Genomic DNA, 12,655 nt, shown 5'->3' with positions numbered 1-12,655 from the left:
TTACTTTTGAGTCAGCTACCAATGTGTTGCTATCAAAACATAGCTACTTTGTTTTTACATTATATCACCTTTAATTCACAACATAAGACATATAGGATCAAGACAATAATAACCCACCACACCCACTAATGCCAAAATGAAGAATAACAATCATTTAATATGAACAAAAAGATAAGACAGCAGGTGTCCTGTAAGTTTTTTATGTTTCTTCATTCAAACCAGCCCCGATTACTGAAGCCCAATAATGATTTGGCATATTATTGTTGAGACAGCATAAACAGCTCTGAAACAAAGGTTTTATTTTGTCAGCCTTCAGTTATCAACATCACATTGTGAGGACATAATGACATTTAGATAAAAACAGCATGGAGTGAACAATCAGTTGGCGCACCTGAATGAAAAAAATAAACTACTTTAAGGCTGAAGGCATACATTCAACAACAACACTCACAAAACATTCAACATGTTTTTGATGGGTAAAACAAGGTTGATGAACACAAGATTATAGCTGGCTTAAAGCAAAAAAACAGGCAATGAATAAACCATAAGTAAGTATAGAGCCGTGTTTTTCCAGCAATAAAAGGATCCCTTTCATAGACTCATTAAGTACCATGGTGACTTCAGGAGCACTTCATATAATGCCATGAAGTAACATAGACCTCAAGCTATGGTTGAATCCCCATATTTCATAAGGATTTAATAATTCCTGAATATGAATTAAGACTCATCATGAAAGATGTTTCTCCATTCAATTGTATTCTACAATCTCCAGGAATCTAGTGCACAGGAAATCCAGATATTAAACTTGACAACAGCTTAACAAAGCATTTGCTTCAAAATGACCAAATAAAAGAAAGGTATGGTAGAGAAATCAAAGTATCATAAGCTAATGATCGTCATATCTCTCAAACAAACATTGTGTTATAATTATTACTGGTAATGAAGCTAGATAGTAACACACATATTCACCCCCCCCCCCCCCCACACACACGGTCATAGATACAAGTGCAACCTAACGTGAACCCGAGACAAACATAAAACATGAGCATTAATGATACCAAAGCATTTATCCGTGTTACTGTACACTCTAAAAGACAGGAGAATATTGTGAGCTGCACTGTGTCCACAGGACCGTCTCAAGTCGGATGGTGGGGCTAAATGTACTTCAGTACTGAACAAGCATTGATAAGGCATCTCCTCCATAAAAAAATATCTCCAACCCCATAAACAATTGCTAAAATGATCCTCAACTGAGGATCTCAAACATTGTTGACTACCTCTATGCATATGCAGGTTTACAGTAACCACAGGTATCTCATTAGATACTTCATAGAGGATCATACGATCATTTACATCATTATGCAATAAGAAATAAGTCTGAAAAGGCTCAGGACAAAACAGACCAGCAGTTACTGATCTCTATTTGTGTCAGTGATACTATGTGCAACAATCTCCAACTAAAATTGTATTCTGTCAAAAATATAATAAAATTTAGAATTATCTCAGTTAGTTTCAACATAAAATACCGGTAATTGAGCAAGGAATTTCAAAGCTACATTAACCAAAAGGTCTCCATCGTTCCTTGTCTATTCAGAGGCAGTACAACTCAAATTGAACCACTGGTGATATATATTACACCAGAGAGCCTCGTTGTGATTGAAGATGCTGATTTATGATAACCAAGGCCAACTGATACCAAATCAGTTTCTCCACTTGTAAAACAAAACCCAACTTGAAATAAAACACAGTACCTAATATTTGCTACTCTTAGGTCTAATACCTAATACAATTGAGAATATCCATACTGGCAACCAATCAAACTGACTCACTGAAGTCCCAAAAGCAAGAAGTTGATTGTACAGTGCAAATTTGGTAACCCTGGACCAAAACATAAGGGGCGGTCCATCAGCTTGACAGTGTCAGACTAAATAGGTTTTAAAAGAGACAATAAAAGTATTTGTCTGGTTTACGTATACGAGTTTTAAAACAAATACCAAAACATATCTTCAAAACAAGAAAATGGAATCTGTTGGAGCAATCTTTCACTAAAATCATCATTCCCTTTATACCACAGCGTGTTCTTCCGAGTGTACGTTTCACATGAGAAACAATTAATGTTGCATGACCAAACCAGTATAAGTTAACCAAGGTGGCATAGCTGTGTTCATACTGTAACAGTCCATTGATACAGTGCAGTCCATCCACTGCAAATAGCCTCATAGTCACTGAGCTCTGTGGGAGCACCATTAACCCAAATCCACTGGGACATTCACTGGACTTCATTTTCACAGGAGAAGTTTTATGGCTTCAGTGTCTTCCAGGTCACCTCAAACACAAGACATGGGCGTCTGGAGTGTCTTGAATACTGGCTTGTCCCTCCAGTCACTGTCTGGTCTGATATCAGGGGGGACTGTGCTTGCTGGGAGGTGGCCTCGGGCCTACCTCTTGTAGTGGCTGGGTGCGTCTGCAAACATGTACTTCAGTCTATAAGCTTCAGCCAGGAGGAGACCCACTTCCTCGTTGCCCCAGTGGATTGTGGGAAGGTTCTGCAGTAGCATAAGAAGGCCCTGAAGAGCAACAGAAATCTACATTTACATTGACACTATTTTGGAAGGTAGAGGTTAATAACAGTTCTTTAAACTTGCATTCTCTCTGATGTCCATCAGGGGGCGACTCCTCTGGTTGTATAGAAGTCTATGAGAAAATGACTACTTCTCTCTTGATTTATTACCTCAGTAAACATTGTAAACATGAGTTCATGGTCTCGATCGCTAGTTTCAAGTCTTCTTCAATACAGTTGCTTTTAATATCAAAACGATCACATCATTTTTCTTTGCTTCCATAAACCAGTCTTTACAGTAAGTCTTGTTATCATTTGTTGGTACTTCAATCAATATTTAGCAGTTACGTTCTCAGTTAAGTGTGCATGACTACAAAGAGGACAGATCGGTACCTGAAAGTCAACCATGGAGAGGATTTCTTTGCGCCACTCAATGAGGAAAGCAGAACAGACGTACAGGTGGAAGTGGGAGAAACCCTCCGCTTCAGCCTGCAGAAAACCAAGAAGAGGAACATATGCTGTATAATTGAGTGAGTGTATCGGTGAATTCTACAGTAGTTTTATTCAGGCAGCAGTTTGTGCTGTTGTACTGGGTTACTTTCTACTGTGAAGGTTTGTAGGTGGTGTACACTCTGCTCTACCTGGTAGGTGTCCCAGAGACGAATAGTGCAACGGAGCGGCAGCTCTCTCATCAGCAGATTGTTCATCCACCGGAAAGCAAACTGCAGATACTCCACCTCATACCGCTGGAAATGATTGTGAATGTCCTCTGGACGGACACACACACACACGGACACACACGGACACACACACACGTTAAAGATGTGGGATATTAGCTCGTATCTGGAATCAGCTGTGCTAAGCTTCTATCACTTTCTGCATGCATGATTTGAATTGTAAACAAGCCCAAAGAGAGGCATGACCAGAGTGCATGTCAGTGCAGAGTACATGTGACACACTAAACTCCTTACTCACTGACAGGAGTACACTTACCATCTATCCTGCTGACCAGCTTCTCTAAAGCTTTCACTTTGTTCTGGATTCCAGGCTGAGCAAAGGTGTAGTTGTCCTGAAAGGATAGCATGTTCAGTAAACGGGCACATTTGCAGCTTTAAACAAGTGTTTATTCAGATGTGTGCGTGTGAGCAGACCTGTATTCCATCCAGCAGCTTGCTCATGCACCAGAAGCTGTCAGCTTCGATGTTTCTCTGGGTGTCCAGAGGCAGCGCTGCCACCTCAAAGTTCTCCACATCCTCTGCTGGGACAACAAATAACACTGAATGACACCGAAATGGCCGGACTCATACAGATGACTCTTATTCAGATTGATTGAAGAAATGTTTATGACTTGGATGTGATGCGGTATCAGTCCTAGTAACACCAATGTACAATATAGGTACATAAAACAGACAAAAAAGTGTGAAACCAGAAACAAGAGCTGACATGAGTCACTTGGTCCAGTGTCAACATAACGGGGCTCTATGCAGGAAATTTTCCACCAGTGACTTACTGACAAACTCAGAGAGGAAGACGACAAAGAAGGGCGTGACCAGATCATTGATTCCCTGGACGTAACCGCTGGCTGGGTGACGGATGGCCCAGATAAAGAGGATACGCTCAAACACCTGAGAACAGAAAGACAACAACAAAACAGTTGATTAATGTGTGCCGGGCGACTGTGGCTCAGTGGTAGAGCAGGTCGTCCTTCAATCAGAGGATCGGCGGCTGGATCCCTGGCTCCTCTAGTCCATGTCAATGTGTCCATGGGCAAGACACTTAATCACTAATTGCAGCGTGTAAACATTTTGATGCATAAATGAACATTAAACATTAATGAATAATTATTTGGCCTGCTCTAATGAGGCTGTGATTAAACCCAGTCAGGTTTCTGGTAAATGTGGACACAAATCTTTAGTGTTTTGAAAACCCACATAATATCACCACATTTAAGGAACAAGCCATGTTCCTTTTTACAGCAAGTGTAGTAATCTGATGCTGGTCCTTCCTCAGTGACTGTCACAGTCATAGTATCACTCACAGGGTCATGACTTATCTACAGTAGATAGCATCAACTTGTATCTGAAGAGTGTCCAACCTCATTTGTCTCTGCTTGACATGAGTTAAAGCAAAGTTGATTTTTTACAATGAGGCCTATATCAAGGTGCTAGTTCAACTTAGTCTGGCTCTCTGTTGAGGTTGCCAGGCTTCACTGAGGCTAACACCTGTGATCCTAGATAACCCCTATCAGAAAGCTGCTTCTTAACTTCCAGCGATGAGACTGTGGGAAAGATTCCCTAATTATAAGCCAATTGCATGACACCTAAGATAAAGGCTCGAAAACTACACAAACTGAGCAAAAATGGTCTCAAGGACAGAAAGGAAAGACTGACCTATCAAAAATGTGTGGATTTTTATTCTCGAATAGAAGGCGATAGTGATTCTACCTTTTATTTCCACTCATCATCTCATTGAGTGAGCAGATTTAACACTCACACAGAATAAGAGTGTTCCAGAAACTACAGCCACAATTCGCCATGTATTAGGTTGTAGTATGGTGAAGTACAGACGCCCTATTTTAAATCCAGTTCGGACACATGGTGCTTTTCTCTGGTATAACGATCATGACTCTATTGACCTGTCTTGTTTCTTGCTTGTTGCTTTATTGTAAACTTAAACTGTTGTTGTTCACCTGCAGCAGAGGTTGTCACGACCACCGAGCCCAGTTCAAAGTGAGCCCGCTGGCTAACCCCTTGATCTCGCTTCATGAAACAGCCTCCTGCTTCACTTTTAATGTGACAGACAAACTCAACACAAAGTACTCATGATTATAGAAAGTAAACACAAAACCGATGCGCTGTTGGGAATTCCCCTGCTCTTCAGCCGTTCACATCTTACCTCTTGTACTACGGGCTGCTGGAACAAGGGAATCAGAGGGTTGGTTCTTGGAATGTCGATGTGGATCTGACAGGAAGAAACATGATTGAGATGTTACTTAAGATAATCAAAGCAGATCATGCTTTGTGTAGTTTTTAGTTAAAAGTAAAATTTGCCACCTTTTATGTGGATGTCCAATCATTGTTGATGGTAAAGGCAGTAAATTCCTCAGAACGTGCTATATTGACCCAGAAAGCTGAGTTCTCTTGCTCGCTCAACTGTGCCGGCAGTGCCTACATGTACCAGGATGCATTGCGCATGCGCTTCTGACACCTGTAGGGTCCTCGCCGACAATATTCTCTCTCCGTATACTCTGGCTCCAATTAATACGGCTGAATATGTGAGTCGGCCAAAACACTGTAAACTGGGCCCTAGTCCTGAACATCCTCGTCACTCATATCTTGGCACACCATTTTCATAGTTTGCATTATAAGCAAAGAGAACAAGAAAGTTCTGTTTTTAACTTTATTTACACAATATAACTTACAACATGTTCAGGAAGTTCTGTCTTTGAGCAGCATCTATAGCTTCCCCCCTAGCTACCCAGACGTGGACAGTTGAAACAGCCTTTGACTCTTCCTACCTCCAACTACATCACTGGCACGACAAATGACAGCCCTGGATTCAGGAAGTACAAATGCTTTCTCAGCAGAACTCTTTCGAGATCAATATACCACACTGAGGAATGAATTGCTTCAATCCACTACATTCACCATCCACACAGAAGGTGGCTTTAACCTGAACTGTAGTATTACCTGTCTGTATGTGTCTTTATAGTGCTCGTCTGTTCTGGAATGGTAATACTGCTCTATGAAGCCAAAGTATTCTTCTCGCTTCCTTTTTAGCACCAGCTCTCTGCGCTCCTTGTTGGCTGGCAGGTAGCCCTGTCAGAGAGAGAGTTACATGAACAGTTTCACAGGAACTGAACTGGCCCATCATTTGAGATAAGGTTGCCTGTAAGGATACGGCTTTTGATATTATGTGAACATTTTCTGAAGAAGAATGCAACAGGCTCACACAGAAACTAAAAAGAATGTAACTTGGACTCTCTAACAGGCTTTGAGACCAAATGCTGTGCAACAAGCCAAAATACAGGAAGGTCACAATACTCACAGAGAGAAGCCTCCACGTGATTGGCCGGACTTCTCTTGGTATGCCCGACCAGCTGTGCTTCCGGAGTTCCTCTGTAAGAGCATAGAGCAAGATACAAACACAGTTCATCACCAGCAGGGATCCACACACAGAGACAGACAGAGTGTGTAGTGTTGACCTGGAGCCAGTATTTCCTCTTATCTAGCGCTATGAGAGTGTTGCTCTCCTACCTAGGTCAGTGTTGGGACTAGCCAGCAGCTGCTTGAATTTGTCCAGCCGGCTCTTCTCCCTCACTGTCATGGGTGGTGCTCCCGACGCGTTCTGGTCCGACATGCGGGCCACCAGTGGGATGATGGGACGAACTGGGAGAGACTGCTGCTTCTGCAGTGTGGAGCGAACTGTAGAGTGCCACACAAGAAAAACAAGAACCTTTTTGTAGACTTTACAAACAGTAGACAGTCCACAACCACTGCAAATGAGACACAATGTTCAACTTAACACCCAAAGTTAGGCCAAAAGTGTGTGTATTATATCAACCTTTAAATTCATCCACTCAATCTTGACATTTCATTTCCTGTTTTGTTACTTCTATGGTTAATACTTGTAATGGTAGAGATGCTTGGACTTCCCATTTAAATGTACAGGTAGATGAGATTTGGAATGAGGGGCGACTTATATCACAAACAAGGATTATAACTATCTACTATTCCATCAGACAACGAAACCAACAAATCTCGTCTTCATTATCACAGTTATGTGACGGGTATAAATCAGCTGAGGGGTCACTTTCTTTTATTTCAGTCAGCATTGAAGGTGGAGTCAGCGATTCTGGAGAAACATTGTTGATGTTTGATCATCTCTTTTGTGCTTAGAAATGATGACAAAATACTCTGGTCCACAAACTACCATTTCAACGTTAATATGATCCTGAACATACCTTTCAGATGGTAATGCTATTTGGGGAGCTTCGATAGATTAACTAGCAGTTTTTTGGAAAATAGGAGAATGTCTGAGACATAATTTCCAGGGACAATAGAAGACTTTCCAAGATATTTGACTTCTTCTCTCATTTACTCTGTGTTTTTATTGACTGGAAAATTGGTCAACTGTTTTCCAGGATGCGTGGGAACCCTGCTTAACAAGCATAATGGTGATAAGATACACTAGTGAACAGTACTGTGGTGTTCATGTTAGTTATCTCACTGTCTGTCACTGGAAACACATTAGTACACATCAGAGCATTTGGAGAAACATTTTCAGGATTGTAAAATGTTGAGCCAGGCACATGTTAATGTCCTGATATAATCCCACTAGCCCCATCTGCAATGTCAACGTCTGTAATTAGCTTCACTTTGAATCCCCTGATAAGCTCCTCAGGAGCTCTTAATGCCAAATGAAGCTTGCAGTGTATTGCCTACATACCAGAGGACATGTTGAGGTGGACGTCACTGCTAGACTTGACAACCTTGCCGTTGACGTGCTCGCACTCCGCGTCCTCCTCCCCCACATCTTGGAGGTCTTGATCCTCTGTCCCAGGACTGTGTGACACCCTGGTTTCTGCATCCCCGACCTGATTCTGCTGTTGAGTGGAAACACATCAGAACATCTCCTTTCATTTCAATGCCCATGAACTGCTCAGGGACAAACAGGATGTCTTGGAGCTACCTGGTTCTGTGTTGACGAAGAGTGGAGACCTGATGATAGGGAGGAAGTTTGGGCTGGTGTCCCGAGGAAATCCTCGTCGTCCTCTTCGTCGATGTCCCAAGCGTCATTGGTACTGCGGGCGAACTCGTGGAAGCTAGAGGCCTTTTTAGACTTGGGATTGTTGAACTTGGGCTTTGTGTCTTTGGGATACCTGCACAGGGACAGATTGAGAGATCAAACACAAAGAAAACGAGACAGACAGACAGAGAAGGTTCTCATTCATGGCGGTGCTGGTGCACAATAGAGATATCACCCAAAGGAACACAAAAAACCGAAACAGCAAATCCAACAAAAATCAAATAGGTTGAACAATGTAAACGTCAGCACTGAGCCAAACTGGTACAGTACTGGTGCATGCAATACACACATGTTCAAGTACTTGAAGCAGGGAACAATGACCAGCAAAACAAGGTTGAAAATGGGAGACACAAATAACACACACAAATAAAATGCATCCGTGTGGGTAACATGACGCCATGCAGTCCGGTTGGGTTTAGCACTTACGTGCGTCGCAACCGTGGGTCGAGAGGAGGATGCTGCGCTCCATAAACTGGTTGTACACTGTAGAAGAGGACATGTGAACCGCTGTCACCTCTGTGCAGAAAAACACATGTAGCCTCCCAGTCTTTAGCCCTGCTAATGCTAATATTCAGCTAATCTACTCATCCATTATTATTCAGAGGAAAGTTAACACACGCACATCCTGTCCTTGTATGTGTTGCTCTTTGTGAACATATTTCCCCTTGTTTCCTGACATGTGTATATATATATATATATATATATATATATATATATATATATAGAAACAAATAAGTGTATTGATGCAATGTTTCGACCGACAAGAAATCAATAAAAATCTATAAATACAGACAAGAAAGGACAACTCCATATATTGTATGTGATACACATTTATGGGGCATTTTTTGCATTACATATTTTTAAAAGGCGAATCTGTGCAATACAGAGGTAATGTGAGAAGAAACAAATCAGCAAGTAGCCTCGGTTTGACATGAGGACACATATGTTAAAAGAAATGTAATTTTATATTTATTGTTTTTATAAGAAGTTTTAGGTACATTTTCTCATTAATAAATAAATAAATAAATATGTATATAAAATGTGTGGATATGTGAGTTTCTTCAAATCCCCACCCCTAGGAGACACTTAGACTTTTTCAGTGGCAGGAAAAAAAAGTTATACATTTTACATATAAATTGAAGGGTTCCTATGCTTTAAGGAGATAGATATTACACTATGCGCTGAATATACAATATAATTTAACATTTTTTTGATGAGTTTGCTCATATTGTAATAACTTTAAATAAAATAACTCTAACCCTGTCTTCTTTAGATTGTACTGTCTGCAGTGTGTATTGAACAGAACTAGGGGACAGCTTGCACACCCCTGTGTTCCTCTCTACCCTGTGATGGCCATTATGTTCAACGGATGTGAGAATCTTCTTTCTCAGCTCAGCTTCTTTCCAACTCTCTGGCGACCCAAAGCAGACACAGTCAAGAGTCACAGGATGGGATCTGGGCCAGACCCACTACATGCTTTTCCTTATAGAAAGTCAAAGGCAGCAGCCTCCTCCTCCCTATTCAAACGTTTAGGCTTTAAAAACAAAAAGTATTTTGAATGGATGCATGATCAACAGTCAAACTTTAGTTATAATTGTTATTACATAGCGTGGGAATTAAGGCAAGTGGTCATATCTGTGCCTGTGTTATCAGCACAAATCAGATATTAGTAACAGTGTTGTTAACAACTAATTACTTTTCAGACTGTCAAAAGAGGGAAGCATTTGGTCAAAGTACCGGAGGTACTCCACCCACTTCAGGAAGGTAATTCTCTTTAATAAGGATTCTGATCACAGATTGGGGAACAAAGGAATGTTGTGAATAACTTTTTCTTTCTTTCACCAGAGTGGTGGTCTTATAGGACTTTTTATCCAAAATGCTCTCCTGGCAGAAATTTCACGAATGATAAGCACTACATTCAATATAGAGACTTTTGTGTGAATATCACAAAGCAACAAATATTAGTATTGTAGACTGTCAAATGGTGGCTGCCCAACTCGTTCCAACCTATTTAACGTTGTTTGCATGAACAAACTGACCGTAAACCTGGTGGCTGAGAACTGGGCCTGCTGATTATCTGGCAGTGCCAGAGTGTCTTGTTTATCGGCCTCAGACTTATTTTATCAGGAGAGGCTCAAGGGCAGGCAGCGAGACTAGCAGCTTGCTTTCCTGTCCAAACATGTGTGTTTTCTAGCTTTCCACCCACCAGTTAGAGAGAGATCAGTGTGTGTGTGTGACATGGACAGCAACGCCCTCTCCTTAGAGAGCCTCTCCTCTATGATTACCCAAACACACTGCACAATATCACCCTGACACACACCCTCCGCCTCCCCCCCTCTGCCAGTGGTTGTCCTGCCCTGGCTCATGACAACCAGTCAGAGTCTGTAGTTTACAGATAAATAATCACATACGTAAGGAATATGAATATCTCCTGATGTCTTATCTATGAAGTCTGAAAAGATTTCATTTTCCACTAGTGTGCAGGCTGAGGAGGATACCTGCATGTCCTCAGTGCCCATAACAACCCATTACCATGATGCCTACTGAGCAGGCTCTACAAACTGAGACTAGCCTGATCTGACCTAAATTAAAAGCAATGTTCCACATGATTCCACCCACTTCAGGAAGGTAATGCTATTTTCCCCATAACACATACTTGTCTGTACATTGTAATAAGCGCCCCCTGTAAGACAAAGACAAACTCAGACCTGGTCAATCAGTTCTTGTTGGTGAGCTTTTGGTCATCTCATCAAGCTGCCACAAAAAGAGGATGTATTTCATTTAACTTCTTCCCTCCATGACTCATCAAACAAAACCCACAAAGAGATAACAAAATAAGAGATTTGAGGTGACAGCAATGAACCTCCTCCAGACATCCAGTCTCATTCACTGTTACCTCTCCTCATAGCTAGCCCGTATTGAGTGTCACCCCCTCCTAGCAGACTGAGTAAGCATATGGCGGGCGTGACACCTCCACTTCTGATCGTGAAAAATAAGCAGAGAAGATGGAGATGCGTTTCTCTCAATGGAGGCTGTCATAAAGATACACAGTCAAACCAGACAGTGGGCAGGCCGGAAAGTCCTCAAGTTAATGAACCCATTACTACAATACGGTCACCTAATGACTACTCTTGAGGCACTTACAGTGACAGTTTATAAGTCAGCTAAACAGCTCCGTTTTAAGCTAGCGTTTGTATTCCAATATATAGCCTACTTAATTATATTGATTCAAGCTACAATATGATATTAGCTATGTTACATAATACTGTACTGACCGTTAATGGTATTTTAGACATTTATCAGTATCCGTCTGAAACGTCCGAAAGGAATGTAACGTTAGTCCTGCTTCATTTAATAAAGCTAAAGGAGAGTAACGTTAGACGTAAAAGAAACCCACCTTCCGGGAACCTTTGCGTTTCTCCTCCAAAAATTGATCCTGTTCTCGGTGGCCATGCTCGGATAACACAACCCCCTTCAGACCGCCACGGAGACCGGCTCCTTGCACGAACAAACCATAGGGAACCCGTTCCCGCGTTTCACTGGCGACAACTCAGCCCCCTTCGGCTTCTTCTGGTGTGCCTCTTCAGACGTTTAAACGACCGGCAGATAGTGATATTTTGCCTTCATATGCGATGATGTCTGATACGGAGCACTGGAAGCCGCCATCTTGGAGCACACGGACCGACGCGCGTGATTGGCGGGTGAGTCTAGCAGGTGCAGTGAGAGCGGCCAATAGGATGAGGAGGTAAAGTGACGGTCAGGGATGCGTGCTGGTGAAGACGGAGACACGAGGTACACGGTAGAAACCTCACGCTGGTAGGGACAGGCCTGTTGTCTTTCTGAAGAAGCCTTCTGTTCAGAGGTAGAGCCGTTGTATGGACATGTTGACACCTGCATGATGACATGTCTCGCGACCTGTCAGGTGGTGAAATTCCCACAACAAGCCAACATGGGTTCAAACTCCTGTGCCAGCAACCTCCGGGAGACAGGTGTTACATCAAATTCTGTGCCCCACGATTTATTAATTAATGCATGGACTCTGGGCATTTTTGACCTTTTTTGTTTTTCTACAAATGATTAATCGAAAAAATAAATGTAAAAATCATTGTTTATGAAAAATAAATGTCAGTTGCAGACCTACTGTATTTTGATAGCATTTACCAAAACCTTTGCCGCCATGTTTTCATTTTGCTAGCTCTTAACCAAAACTCTTAACCCTATAATATTCATATTCGGTCACAAACTGTAAAGAACAAACATTTGAACCTATAGTTCGGGTGGACCGGG

General features: G+C 41.8%; 1 protein-coding gene across 2 annotated transcripts; it reads right to left on the bottom strand.

Annotated features, from left to right (window-relative positions):
• Positions 1-282: 282 nt before the first annotated feature.
• tbc1d22b (TBC1 domain family, member 22B) lies at positions 283-12,004 on the bottom strand. 2 transcript variants are annotated; one of them, XM_079274397.1, is made up of 13 exons: positions 11,766-12,004; positions 8,252-8,441; positions 8,009-8,165; positions 6,817-6,984; positions 6,608-6,678; positions 6,250-6,378; positions 5,456-5,521; positions 4,071-4,185; positions 3,712-3,818; positions 3,554-3,629; positions 3,202-3,329; positions 2,954-3,049; positions 283-2,567 (listed from the first exon to the last, which is right to left on the bottom strand). In XM_079274397.1, exons 1-13 carry the CDS (start codon positions 11,819-11,821, stop codon positions 2,439-2,441), a joined length of 1,488 nt encoding a protein of 495 aa, XP_079130523.1. In that variant the 5' UTR covers positions 11,822-12,004; the 3' UTR covers positions 283-2,438. The 2 variants fall into 2 exon arrangements, with proteins under 2 accessions (XP_079130523.1, XP_079130524.1); XM_079274398.1 differs by having other exon boundaries at positions 3,712-3,815.
• Positions 12,005-12,655: the final 651 nt, after the last annotated feature.

This window comes from Melanostigma gelatinosum, assembly GCF_949748355.1.
Source record: "Melanostigma gelatinosum genome assembly, chromosome: 8".
Taxonomy (NCBI): Eukaryota; Metazoa; Chordata; class Actinopteri; order Perciformes; family Zoarcidae; genus Melanostigma; species Melanostigma gelatinosum.
The sequence above is the reverse complement of the archived record's forward strand: the minus strand, read 5'-3'. Positions and strand labels throughout refer to the sequence as shown.